Source organism: Entelurus aequoreus, linkage group LG04 (assembly GCF_033978785.1).
Source record: "Entelurus aequoreus isolate RoL-2023_Sb linkage group LG04, RoL_Eaeq_v1.1, whole genome shotgun sequence".
NCBI lineage: Eukaryota > Metazoa > Chordata > Actinopteri > Syngnathiformes > Syngnathidae > Entelurus > Entelurus aequoreus.
The window spans coordinates 66,235,967-66,250,132 of record NC_084734.1 but is presented as its reverse complement, the minus strand read 5'-3'; the positions used below and the strand labels follow the sequence as shown (position 1 = coordinate 66,250,132).

The 14,166-nt window shown below is 40.8% G+C and overlaps 1 protein-coding gene across 2 annotated transcripts in view; it reads right to left on the bottom strand.

Annotated features, from left to right (window-relative positions):
* tenm1 (teneurin transmembrane protein 1) overlaps positions 1-14,166 on the bottom strand; it is a 480,926-nt gene that overhangs the window by 403,946 nt on the left and 62,814 nt on the right. Inside the window, exon 3 of one of the 2 annotated variants that reach the window (XM_062045519.1) lies at positions 10,779-11,102. In XM_062045519.1, the coding sequence (XP_061901503.1) occupies positions 10,779-11,102 (324 nt within the window). The remainder of the gene's footprint in view (positions 1-10,778; positions 11,103-14,166) is intronic. The other variant, XM_062045520.1, reaches the window with a different exon arrangement.

Genomic DNA, 14,166 nt, shown 5'->3' with positions numbered 1-14,166 from the left:
TCAGGGTGGGGTTGAGGGCTTTATATAGGTGAACACACCTGCATTCACTAATTAGGCCAAATTTGGGTCAAACCATGATTATCAAAAGCTGGGTATTACAGAAGGACACTGGACATTTGAAAGTTGTGTTGTCTAAAGCCTGAATATACTGTGTACAAAAATGACTGCTCTACACATGCAAAAGTACTATGTGAATACTTTTTAGACATGTGATGGTTATTTATGGTGTAATTTCCAAAATAACTGTTTTCTTAATTCCCCCTGTCAAATTGGTCCCAGCTAGTGGGCGGAGCTATGGGCTATTTAAGTTGGAAAATGCCGTTTTTCTGACAGTCTGCTGTTGGGGAGGTTCTCTGTCCTGAGCAGGAGTTTCGGTCTCCATGCATCATCTACTGAGAGTGTAGGTGCTTTGTTTTCCTGTCATTGTTCACCTTTTGACACTTTTTGGGATTTCAATAAATGTTTGTAAACTGTTACCAACTGCGTGCCTTGCCATCCTTGATTTGAAAGTCTGGTTTGCAACGGTTACATTACTTTCACCCGAGGCGGGGTGTGACAATATATATATATATATATATGTGTATATATATATATATATATATATATATATATATATATATATACATACACAAACCCCGTTTCCATATGAGTTGGGAACTTGTGTTAGATGTAAATATAAATGGAATATAATGAATTGCAAATCTTTTTCAACCCATATTCAATTGAATGCACTACAAAGACAAGATATTTGATGTTCAAACTCATAAACTTTATTTTTTTTTTTGCAAATAATAATTAACTTAGAATTTCATGCCTGCAACACGTGCCAAAGTAGTTGGGAAAGGGCATGTTCACCACTGTGTTACATGGCCTTTCCTTTTAACAACACTCAGTAAATGTTTGGGAACTGAGAAGACACATTTTTTAAGCTTCTCAGGTGGAATTCTTTCCCATTCTTGCTTGATGTACAGCTTAAGTTGTTGTGGTATTTTAGGCTTCATAATGCGCCACACATTTTCAATGGGAGACAGGTCTGGACTACAGGCATGCCAGTCTAGTACCCGCACTCTTTTACTATGAAGCCACGTTGATGTAACATGTGGCTTGGCATTGTCTTGCTGAAATAAGCAGGGGCGTCCATGGTAACGTTGCTTGGATGGCAACATATGTTGCTCCAAAACCTGTATGTACCTTTCAGCTTTAATGGCGCCTTCACAGATGTGTAAGTTACCCATGTATTGGGCACTAATACACCCCCATACCATCACAGATGCTGGCTTTTCAACTTTGCGCCTCTAACAATCCGGATGGTTCTTTTCCTCTTTGGTCCGGAGGACATGACGTCCACAGTTCCCAAAAACAATTTGAAATGTGGACTCGTCAGACCACAGAACACTTTTCCACTTTGTATCAGTCCGTCTTAGATGAGCTCAGGCCCAGCTAAGCCGACGCCGTTTCTGGGTGTTGTTGATAAACGGTTTTCGCCTTGCATAAGAGAGTTTTAACTTGCACTTACAGATGTAGCGACCAACTGTAGTTACTGACAGTGGGTTTCTGAAGTGTTCCTGAGCCCATGTGGTGATATCCTTTACACACTGATGTCGCTTGTTGATGCAGTACAGCCTGAGGGATCGAAGGTCACGGGCTTAGCTACTTACGTGCACTGATTTGTTGACTAAGTGGTGACCCTCGCCCCATCCTTGTTTGTGAATGACTGAGCATTTCATGGAATCTACTTTTATACACAATCATGGCACCCACCTGTTCCCCATTTGCCTGTTCACCTGTGGGATATTCTAAATAAGTGTTTGATGAGCATTCCTCAACTTTATCAGTATTTATTTCCACCTTTCCCAACTTCTTTGTCACGTGTTGCTGGCATCAAATTCTAAAGTTAATGATTATTTGCAAAACATTATCAGTTTGAACATCAAATATGTTGTCTTTGTAGCATATTCAACTGAATATGGGTTGAAAATGATTTGCAAATCATTGTATTCCATTTATATTTGCATCTAACACAATTTCCCAACTCATATGGAAACGGGGTTTGTATATATATATATATATATATATATATATATATATATATATATATATATATATATATATATATATATATACACATATATATATATACACATATATATATATATATATATATATATATATATATATATATATATATATATATATAAATATATATATATATATGTATATATATATATATATATATATATATATATATATATATATATATATATATAAATATATATAATATATATATATATATATATATAAATCAACATGTACAATCTTGATGTGAGTCTCATTCCGTCAACATGTAAACATAGTTCATTATTCCATCAGTTTAGCCAAACTAATATAATATAAAAAAAAACACTGCTGCCCATTTATATATGTCCTTTTTTTTACCAGGTGCAATAAGTGCTTTGATAATCCTAACAATGTATTGCCACTACTTTTTTTCATTTAACTTGAGTTTTAACCTGAGAAAGCTAACTATTTGAAGTGATTTGGAAACCCATTTTCCTGCAACCGTTATCTGCAATCTGTGGTTAAAGTGGAACACTAAAACGTATCGCGTATTTCAATTCAGCAGCAGGTTCAGCAATTTAAGAGAGGGATGTCAAGTTTCAAAAGAAAAATAATGGCGGCGGAAGCCAATCCAAATCAAGCACTTACATGGGCCAAGATAATTGCATTGATATTTGCAAGAACCCTTAATTTTAATTGGATTTGCAGGTGTTTTATAGACATGCTGTTCGGATAAAGATGTATTGAAAAATCCAGTGCATGTGCCAGGAAGTGGTCGGCTCGCCAAGGTGTCAATTTAAAAAGCGGAAAACAAAGGAGAGTCAATAAAGACACCAGGCTTGAGGGAGTGACGGATAAAACACTGGTCACTCAATGAGCATTTTTTTTTGGCAGAGTGCTGTTACCCACATCATGGAGTATCATTTTCTTTTGCCCATGTCACAGTAATTCAGTCAACTGACAGCCCAGCTACCTGGCATGATACTGTACATAAACACAAAGAAAACATTCTCAATGATACAAAAAATAGTATAGACTTTAGGGACCAAATAGCTGCTTACGGCTAATTTGAACGTCTAAAAATATCTCAATATTGCTTTAATAGTAAGGAGCCACATCGGCCCGCTCATGAAATCAATACAATAATACTCTAGTGGAGCTCCATTTAAATGTATATAAATTAACAGTAAAATGTAGTTGTACAAAAATCAAGGATTAATTAATATATATATATATATATATATATATATATATATATATATATATATATATATATATATATATATATATATATATATATATATATATATATATATATATATATATATATATATATATATATATATATATATATATATATATATATATGTGTATATATATATATATATATATATATATATATATATATATATATATATATATATATATATATATATATGTGTATATATATATATATATATACACATATATATATATATATATATATGTGTATATATATATATATATATATACACATATATATATATATATATATATATATATATATATATATATATATACACATATATATATATATATATATATATATATATATATATATATATATATATATATATATATATATATATATATATATATTTATATATACATACATATATATATAACCTCAACTTGGTGATTTGACAAGTAGCACGCCAGCTGAAAATGTGTGGGGACCCCTGTTTTTTGCCACTCCTTCTTTATCCCATTTTATCCACCAAAGGTGAGCTTTGTTTATGTCATTGACTTGTGTTGACAAGCTTTTTTGACTTGTTATTGACTTGTGTGGAGTGCTTATCAGGCGTATTTGGACAGCGCATGACTGCAAGATAATCAATGCTAACATAATATTTAAGCTAGCATAAATAAATGATACATGGGTTATACTTGTACAGCGCTTTTCTACCTTGAAGGTACTCAAAGCGCTTTGACAGTATTTCCACATTCACCCATTCACACACACATTCACACACTGATGGCGGGAGCTGCCATGCAAGGCGCTAACCAGCAGCCATATGCCTCATTTGAGCTCATTTAATTTCCTTTACTTATGTCTTCTGTGTATTTAATTTATATATGCATGTCTCATGACACATTATCTGTATGTAATATTGGCTGCATTTCTGATAGTTGTTTGTGTGCCATGTTGTTCCAGACCACAGGAAACGTTAGCCAAAGATTGTAATAAATCCAGTAGAAGAAGACAGCCGGCTGTTTCCTTTAACATGGACACACACATCTATACCTTTGGTAATTCTAAGACAGTAATTTCCAGGCGTTATGTCACCTTCTGAGAAGCCTTCGTTTTACTAATGTTTTTCAATGCTGTAAAAATGTGTAGAATTAATTTCTTTCAGCACGGCGTGGTGCCAGGCAGGTGGCTGTTGGAAACAAAACAAAACAAATACCTGTGCAAGCAGATATTCTCAAACATGAACAACAGTGATTTCAAATACCGCACCCGCCTCACGGATAAGATCGAGCTTGCAGTCACTTACAGCTAATATAGACACTTACATCATGTGTTGCTTTCATTATAAGACTTATATAAGGTTTTTAATTTTTTGCGGCTCCTAGCAGATTTGTGTTTTGTATTTTTGGTCCAATATGGCTCTTTCAACCTTTTACGTTGTCAACCCATGCATGACATAGGCTCATAACTTGCAACACAAGATATCCCAAGCCTTCTTTTGATATAATGTTGATGATTATGGCCTCAGAGCTTATGAAATCTTTGAATTGAAAATCTCAGAAAATGTGTGGTTTTCAAAAACTGTGAGCCATGATCATCTATATTTTAATAAATGAAGGCTTGACATATCTCACTTTGCATGTAATGAGTTGTTACAACTTATTAGTTTCACACTTGAAATTGAATTGCTGACATAAATGAACTTATACACAATATTCTCATTTTATGAGCTCCAACTGTATAATATGAGTGAAAATGTTGGAGGAAGAATATGCAACTTGTATCTGACTATATACAATTGAACACACCCCTACCAAAAAAGGAGCATCTATGTGGCAAATTGTTGTAAGCTTTTGACCACAAACTTAGTCACTGCTTGGTGACATTTGTCTTTCCTGGCCGAGTGCAGACGTGAGAAGGCATTCATTTCAATTTAACAGGTAATGTTGATTGGCAACACTAAATTTGCCCTCGTGTGTGCATGCTGTCTGTCTCCTCTCTGAGCTGCCACCTTACCGTGGTAGAGGAGTTTGCGTGTCCCAATGATCCTAGGAGCTATGTTGTCCGGGGTCTTTCATGCCCCCTGGTAGGGTCTTCCAAGACAAACAGGTCCTAGGTGAGGGATCAGACAAAGAGCAGCTCGAAGACTTCTATGGGAATGCATCAACAAGGACTCAGATTTCCATCGCCCGGATGCGGGTTACCGGGGCCCCCCTCTGGAGCCTTGCCCGAAGTTGGGGCACGATGGCAAGCGCCTGGTGGCCGGGCCTGCCCCCATGGGTCCCGGCCGGGCACAGCCCGAAGAGGCAACGTGGGTCCCCCCTCCAATGGACTCACCACTCATGGGAGGGGGCATAGAGGTCGGGTGCATTGTGAGCTGGGCGGAAGCCCGAAGGCAGGGCACTTGGCGGTCTGATCCTCGGCTACAAAAGCTATCTCTCGGGACGTGGAACATCACCTCGCTGGGGGGGAAGGAGCCTGAGCTAGTGCGCAAGGTAGAGAAGTTCCGGCTGGATATAGTCGTACTCACCTCGACGCACAGCAAGGGCTCTGGAACCAGTTCTCTCGAGAGGGGCTGGACTCTCTTCCACACTGGCGTTGCACGCAGTGAGAGGCGACGAGCTGGGGTAGAAATTCTTGTTGCCCTCCGGCTCAAAGCCTGCATGTGGAGTTCAACCCAGTGGACGACAGGGTAGCCTCCCTCCGCCTTCGGGTGGGGGGATGGGCCCTGACTGTTGTTTGTGCTTATGCACCAAACAGCAGTTCATAGGACCCGCCCTTTTTGGATACACTCGAGGGAGTACTGGAAAGTGCTCCCCCGGGTGATTCCCTTGTCCTGCTGGGGGACTTCAACGCTCATGTTGACAACGACAGTGAAACCTGGAGAGGCGTGATTGGGAAGGATGGCCGCCCGGATCTGAACCCGAGTGGTGTTTTGTTATTGGACTTTTGTGCTCGTCACATGTTGTCCATAACAAATACCATTTTCAAACATAAGGGTGTCCATATGTGCACTTGGCACCAGGACACCCTAGGCCGCAGTTCCATGATCGACTTTGTAGTTGTGTCATCGGATTTGCGGCCTCATGTTTTGGACACTCGTGTGAAGAGAGGGGCGGAGCTTTCTACCGATCACCACCTGGTGTTGAGTTGGTTGCGATGGTGGGGGAGGATGCCGGACAGACCTGGCAGGCCCAAACGCATTGTGAGGGTCTGCTGGGAACGTCTGGCAGAGTCTCCTGTCAGAGAGAGTTTCAATTCCCACCTCCGGAAGAACTTTAAGCATGTCACGAGGGAGGTGCTGGACATTGAGTCCGAGTGGACCATGTTCCGCACCTCTATTGTCGAGGCGGCTGATTGGAGCTGTGGCCGCAAGGTAGTTGGTGCCTGTCGTGGCGGTAATCCCAGAACCCGTTGGTGGACACCGGCGGTGAGGGATGCCGTCAATCTGAAGAAGGGTCCTATCGGGTTCTTTTGGCTCATAGGACTCCGGAGGCAGCGGACAGGTACCGACAGGCCAAGCGGTGTGCGGCTTCAGCGGTCGCAGAGGCAAAAACTCGGACGTGGGAGGAGTTCGGGGAAGCCATGGAAAACGACTTCCGGGCGGCTTCGAAGCAATTCTGGACCACCATCCACCGCCTCAGGAAGGTGAAGCAGTGCACTGTCAACACCGTGTATGGTGCGGATGGTGTTCTGCTGACCTCGACTGCGGATGTTGTGGATCGGTGGAGGGAATACTTCGAAGACCTCTTCAATCCCACCAACACGTCTTCCTATGAGGAAGCAGTGCCTGGGGAATCTGTGGTGGGCTCTCCCATTTCTGGGGCTGAGGTTGCTGAGGTAGTTAAAAAGCTCCTTGGTGGCAAGGCCCCGTGGGTGGATGAGACCCGCCCGGAGTTCCTTAAGGCTCTGGATGCTGTGGGGCTATCTTGGTTGACAAGACTCTGCAGCATCGCGTGGACATCGGGGGCGGTACCTCTGGATTGGCAGATTAGGGTGGTGGTTCCTCTCTTTAAGAAGGGGAACCGCAGGGTGTGTTCCACCTATCGTGGGATCACACTCCTCAGTCTTCCCGGTAAGGTATATTCAGGTGTACTGGAGAGGGGGCTACGCCGGATAGTCGAACCTCGGATTCAGGAGGAACAGTGTGGTTTTCGTCCTGGTCGTGGAACTGTGGACCAGCTCTATACTCTCGGCAGAGTCCTTGAGGGTGCATGGGAGTTTGCCCAACCAGTCTACATGTGCTTTGTGGACTTGGAAAAGGCATTTGACCGTCTCCCTCGGGAAGTCCTGTGGAGAGTGCTCAGAGAGTATGGGGTATCGGACTGTCTGGTTGTGGCGGTCCGCTCTCTGTACAATCAGTGTCAGAGCTTGGTCCGCATTGCCGGCAGTAAGTCGGACACGTTTCCAGTGAGGGTTGGACTCCGCCAAGGCTGCCCTTTGTCACCGATTCTGTTCATAACTTTTTTGGACAGAATTTCTAGGCACAGTCAAGGCGTTGAGGGGATCCGGTTTGGTGGCTGCAGGATTAGGTCTCTGCTTTTTGAAGATGATGTGGTCCTGATGGCTTCATCTGGCCATGATCTTTAGCTCTCACTGGATCGGTTCGCAGCCGAGTGTGAAGCGACTGGGATGAGAATCAGCACCTCCAAGTCCGAGTCCATGGTTGTCGCCCGGAAAAGGGTGGAATGCCATCTCCGGGTTGGGGAGGAGACCCTGCCCCAAGTGTATATAAATATTAACATTGCTGTATGTATACTTTTGACCCAGCAGATTTGGTCACATTTTCAGTAAACCTATAATAAATTCATAAAAGAACCAAACTTCATGAATGTTGTTTGTGACCAACAAGTATGTGCTCCAATCACTCTATCACAAAAAAAAAAGTTGTAGAAATTATTGGAAACTCAAGACAGCCATGACATTATGTTCTTCACAAGTGTATGTGAACTTTTGACAATGGCTGTATATTCCATTATTTCTTGAGTCTCTTGGATGTTCACGAATTGAATCAAAGTGCAACCCAAATCTCATTGTTTAAGAACACAGCTTGTAAGACTACTTCTGTCATAATACAGTGTGTGTGTGTGTGTGTGTGTGTGTGGGGGGGGGGGGGGGGGGAGTGTGTGTGTGTGTGCATGTGAGTGTCAGCGGTAAACTCCAGCTGAACCGTATTTTGTCTTTTCTTCTGCCAATCCCCTCGCTAACATTACACTGTCGTCGATACAAGGAGGTTGCTATTTCCACCAGTTTGTCAGCTGGCCTGACTGGTGCTCTTGGATGCCTACAGCTATCCTCAAGGGAGGCGTCACAGTTGGACATGCAACCAACCTCACAAAACACACACACATACCGCCTCATATTTTCCCCGGACAAATACATACATACATACATACATACATACATACATACATACATACATACTGTACATATGAATAAAAGAGAATACAAGTGCGTGGTAAATGTTCGAACTGAATCTGTTCTTTCCTGCCTTTATTTACCTCACAGTCAGGTTGACAACACGCACGCCGGCACACACACACACCCACAAACACAAACACACACACATGCACTGACAAAATTGACTTGTCAGCTTCGATCAGACGAGAAACAAAAGGATTCCTGCCAGTTTGAAGCTGACATCATTAATAGGTTTGGGAGGGGGATGCGTTCTGAAGACAAAGGAAGTGCAAGGTCGGGATGACTTAAAATGCTCTTTCATTTTGGCAGCGACGTTTCTTTTTTGATTCCAGCCTCTTTACAGCATTTTCTCTCTGCGAGTGACTCTAACTTTCATTATCGAGGAGAGCAGAGACTTTGTTGTGGAGAGAAGTGTGACATCCATAATGTATTTCCTATTAAAGGATGCCACGCATGGACACACCTGGCCACGTGTCACAGTGGATGGACAGGAAGTGGATGAGAATAAATGAGAGCAGAGGAATAAAAGTTGCCAAGTAACAGACACCAATTCAAAAGATGGGGAGAGCATTTACAGAAAACAGAAGAGTAGAAGAATATCCCGGGTTCAGGGAACCATTGGACATTTCGTCTTACGTGTGACATATGAAATCCATGTTTAAACCAGCTTTCATGGTGCATGGCAGCAGTTTAAACCAATTGCTTTGAACGGTTAAATCTTCCTCTCACCTGTGCCACTTTCCATCCTCATTTTCGCTCCTCTTCTGCATGCCTAGGTACTTCACCCCTTTTTTTGTGACCCCAGATAAAGATGGGAGTCCCTCATCTTGAATGGTTATAACACTGGTCTATATGCACACAGCCATGACAAATTGATTAGCGCATAATGCTGCAAGCACTTCCACTCCCTCACTCTCATTCGCCGCTCTTCCGCTGTGTGATTTTGCATTAGGCTAACTCCACTTCCAATCAAGGTGCCATTAAAGTGCACCACTTGCATCCCTAACAAAAACAAGCATACCCTAAAACCTTTCCTGCACTGTTGTTCTTTTAGGGCTCTATTCTCCCATGTGCGTAAGTGGGGAAAAAAGCCCTTATTGCACCCCAATCCTTTTTTTCTAACATGGCTTTGCCTTCAACTATTTCCACCTTAACCTCTCAATCTCTTTTCTTCTTGTTCTAATTATTTCATTACATTACCATTTCTATTCTCTTATTAGCATTTTGGTTCGTTGTGTCTTTTCATCCCCCTCCCACCCCTTTTACATTATCCGTCCTTTCCTCAGCCTCTGAATACATTCCACTTTTTTGCAGCGCACAGACAGCGCCCTTAGGGACGAGTTGGAGAGCTCCGTCTTTGTTTGTGCGCACCTCTAACTAACTCTCCATCTGCGGGAAGCCAAGCCCGCCAGAGCAAGACAGCAAGCTGGCTCAATCCCAGACTCCTTTCCAGTTGGACTCATTTCTTCACCCCTACCCCACAATGTCTCCCACCTTCCGGGATAAAGCCCTCCCCCGGAGGCGGTTGTCAGCTGCCACCAGCCAGTCAGTTACTGAAGACGTCTAAGATAACCATTCATTTTCTTCAAAAACCTTAAGCTGTAATCTTTTTCAACTTCCATTGGATATTCAATCCTCTCCAAGCCGTATGACCTGAACGTTTATCATTAGACTCAGGATTCACGACCAATACCCCTCTGGTTCACTTACATTTCAAACTGCCTGGGGAAGACTCAAGGACCATTAAGACGTCTTCCATATTTTTCACCACATTAAAGAGGCTTCAAAGAAAGAAGAACTTTTGCATTAGAAATAGTTCAAAAAGTGGCTTTCCGTAACATTATTGCCCTAGGCTGTAACTTAATGCATGAGAAAAATGTTATGTATTGTTTCAAAATATATTCATATTCTATTTAATATGAAATGAGAGGGTGCATTGGGAATCCTGCATGGTACTAAGGTGCACAGTAATGCATCATCAAAGCATCTGCCATGCTAAATGTTCTATCTCCTCTGGCTTTGATGTACAATCTCCTTATGGAGTGTGAAAAGAGGTTTTATCACTCACCATTATCAGGCTCAGATTTCCTGTCATGCTCAGTGTCGGTGAGAGACAAGGCAGAGTTGGCGCGGCTCGTCAGGCAAGAGCTCTGCTCAGACTTCAAACCACGCATCCACATGTGCTGCAGGCCATGAGCGGGCGAGGGATCCACTTCCGGCTCAGTGTCCACATCCGAACCTACGCCCAGGGAGTATGCGCGGCTGTGGATGTGAGCGGTGGGTCCGGCGCATAAAGCTTCCTCCTCTTCCTCTTGATGATGCTGCTGCTGCTGTGGCTGTTGGTGGATGTAGTCCGGGCTCATCATCTGACCAGCCTTGCAGAAATCTAGATCTCGAGAAGAAAAGATGAAGAGAAAGATTAAGAGAATGAAATAGCAAAGATAATCCAAATTTCATAATTGGTAAGTAATATGTTCCAGAAAAAAGACATGTTTTGATAAATTTGACTTACAGCCCATCAAGCTCCTGTAGGATGAACTTTCAAGGACATTGTCATTGACGTCAGCACTTAGACACAATTGAACATATTTTAGAACAGGGATCTTAAACTTAATTCAACTGGGGGCCACTGCAGATAGAGTCTGGGTAAAGCTAGTTAGCACAAAGTTTCACTTCAGATTCATGTTTTAACCATGTGACTAAATGTGTTAACTACTTCTACCAGTAACACTGTAAACCCGAAGGCTCAAAATAATTGATTAAAATAAGTAGTGTAAACTTAAAAACTTGTTAAAAATTGTACTTACTTAAAAATGTTGAGTGTGAGTAACATTTTCCTTCTTTTTAAGTTGATTAAACTTGTTATTTTTAATTAATATTAACTTGCTTGTAGATTATGTAACCTCTACCCAAAATAAGTAACTCACAGTTACTTAAAACTTAATTCAATTAAACATAATTTTGTCTCATTTGAAAGAACAAATCAATAAATCAAATCAAGAATTAATTAAGAATAAATCAATTGCATTACAGATTTGTATTGTTATTATACTCTGTGTGTGTATGTATATATAAATTATTACATGCACGCGTGTGCACACACACACACACACACACACACACACACACACACACACACACACACACACACACACACACACACACACACACACAGTGTTTATGAACTCAAAAAATATGTGGCAACTGATTGCCTCACTTTTTTTGAGTTATGCTTACTTATTCGGGTTTACAGTGTAGCTATAATGACCATAAACATTTTTGGGGGGAATTTTGCTTATCGTTCACAATCATTATGAAAGACATAACGACAAATGTATTTTTCTTTAATGCATTCTAAATATTAAATAAATGCGATCAAATGTCTGCTTACAATGGAGCCGATTCTGTCTATAAAGCCCTTAAAAACATCCAAACACCTCCATTTAGGTTTTATATACATGCTGTATGTATAATAACATTTAATATTTACGTATTTTGATAATTTTAAGGATACGAAACGCATTCATTTCAAAAACACATCACAACGTTTGCCTTTTTTAAACAACATCACTGATTAATGCTCACTGCAGACTTTATGACAGCTACCAAACATAATAAACATCACCTAGTGTACGAAGTCTGCTGTCGTTGCCAGGCTGGCTACTGACAGTTTGGTCATGTTTGGGTTTTCCTGTGTTTTGGTGTTTTAATTCCTGTCCAGTGCTATTTCTAGTCTTTACTTCCTGTGTTTAGAATCACTTCCTGTCCTGGTGCTCTTGTTTTGTCAGCATTTGCTGGTTGGTATCTGTGTTTTAAAGCACCTTTACTTTCTGTTCCATGCCCTGCCAGCACACCTGATTCTCATTAATTAGTTATATTTAGTTCCACCTGGGTCCCTCCTTCAGTGCTAGATCATTGTACTTTGTAGACTGTTGCTTAGTGTGCTGTTTTTGATTGTTCCCTACTTCCTGTGACTACTGCATTCCGTCTGCTATCTCTGCATCCTTGGGGTCACGCTGCAAGCAACACTCACCAAATCCTGACAGTCATTAGGACGCCGAATGTTAGGATTTTCATTTATTCGCGTTTAGATGACGAATGACTCGCAAAGAAAAGGGGGGGTGGAACCAAGCATCTTTTTGTGTTATTCTTGCATATCCCGGGTCTAAATTGGCTGTCAAACTGTAACAACTTGTCAGATATGTCTTCATCCTTCTAGTATCAAGCTGAGAGGCAGGATTTATGATCTAGAATATAGTTTGACGAGCAAGGAAACGAGGAAGGAGCTGATCAGTCGATCATGTCAACATTGCCACCCAAGCTCGTGATCACGGCACGGCTAACAATAGTTTGTCTATGTTAGCGCTTATAACAACAATATCACTAATACTTGGTTAATATTCAGGTCACAAAATTTTAATGAAGTATTGTTGGTGCTTGTTGGATGTTTATTATTGGGTTTTATGGGCGGAGTAGAGAACCTCCCCTTGGCTCAGCTGTAAGCTGACTTTTATTTACGTTTATTAATGAGTTACAATGCGTTTTTAAAAAATACATCTGTCGTCATGTATTTTATAGTGATTGCAAACAATAAACAAAATTCCCCAAAAACTGCAGTTTCACTTTTAGTCATTCTACATGTAAAGTTGAATGTACTAATTGTATATTTCACAGAATTGGCCAATTAAAATGAATCTATTATTAAATGTGTAATATCCTGGTAAACTGACATGAATGTTACTGAAATGCTGTCATTGTGAGGAGAATAAACGTTTTTCGGTGGAAATAGTGGTTTCTGGGGTCGAGGAAACGGCCCCTCCAGATCTAAACAATGTCAATACGACCACTTTAAACACCAGCTAAGTCTGCAAACAAACTACAAAGCTAACGCTAATCAAGACAACCCATATACCCGCAGCACATCTCATCTGCTCATTGTTGTTGTGGACGAGACCACCAATGTAAGCTCAATGTGCAACTGTACCTTGACAGGCCCCCCTTTTTTTAAACAGCATCGAGTCGTCTCTACACTCAAATACATAGCAGCCGTCAAGCAAAGAGAAGCAGCACACTTCCAGCCTCAAGAAAACAGTCTGACTGTGCTAACAAAATAATCGTTTTAACAAATACCATACAGAAGCACTTTCTACTTAAAGTGCTTATAATTATAAAAGTATTATGTTATGGCTTAAATACTGGTCATAACTGTCCATACACAGATTGCACCATTAATGTAAATATTTTTTGAATTTAAGTAAAATATATTGAATGGAATTGTATTTACTACAGAAAGCTCGGCATATAATCGTTAAATAAGTGTAAAAGCTAAAACATTGTATTCTAAAAAATTCAAACAAAACACGTAATTTTCGAAAAAATCAAACGGAATTTTGAAAAAAAACCAAAACTGATTTTATAGGGCCTGATGTTGTCTATCATATGGATAATTGGCCAAC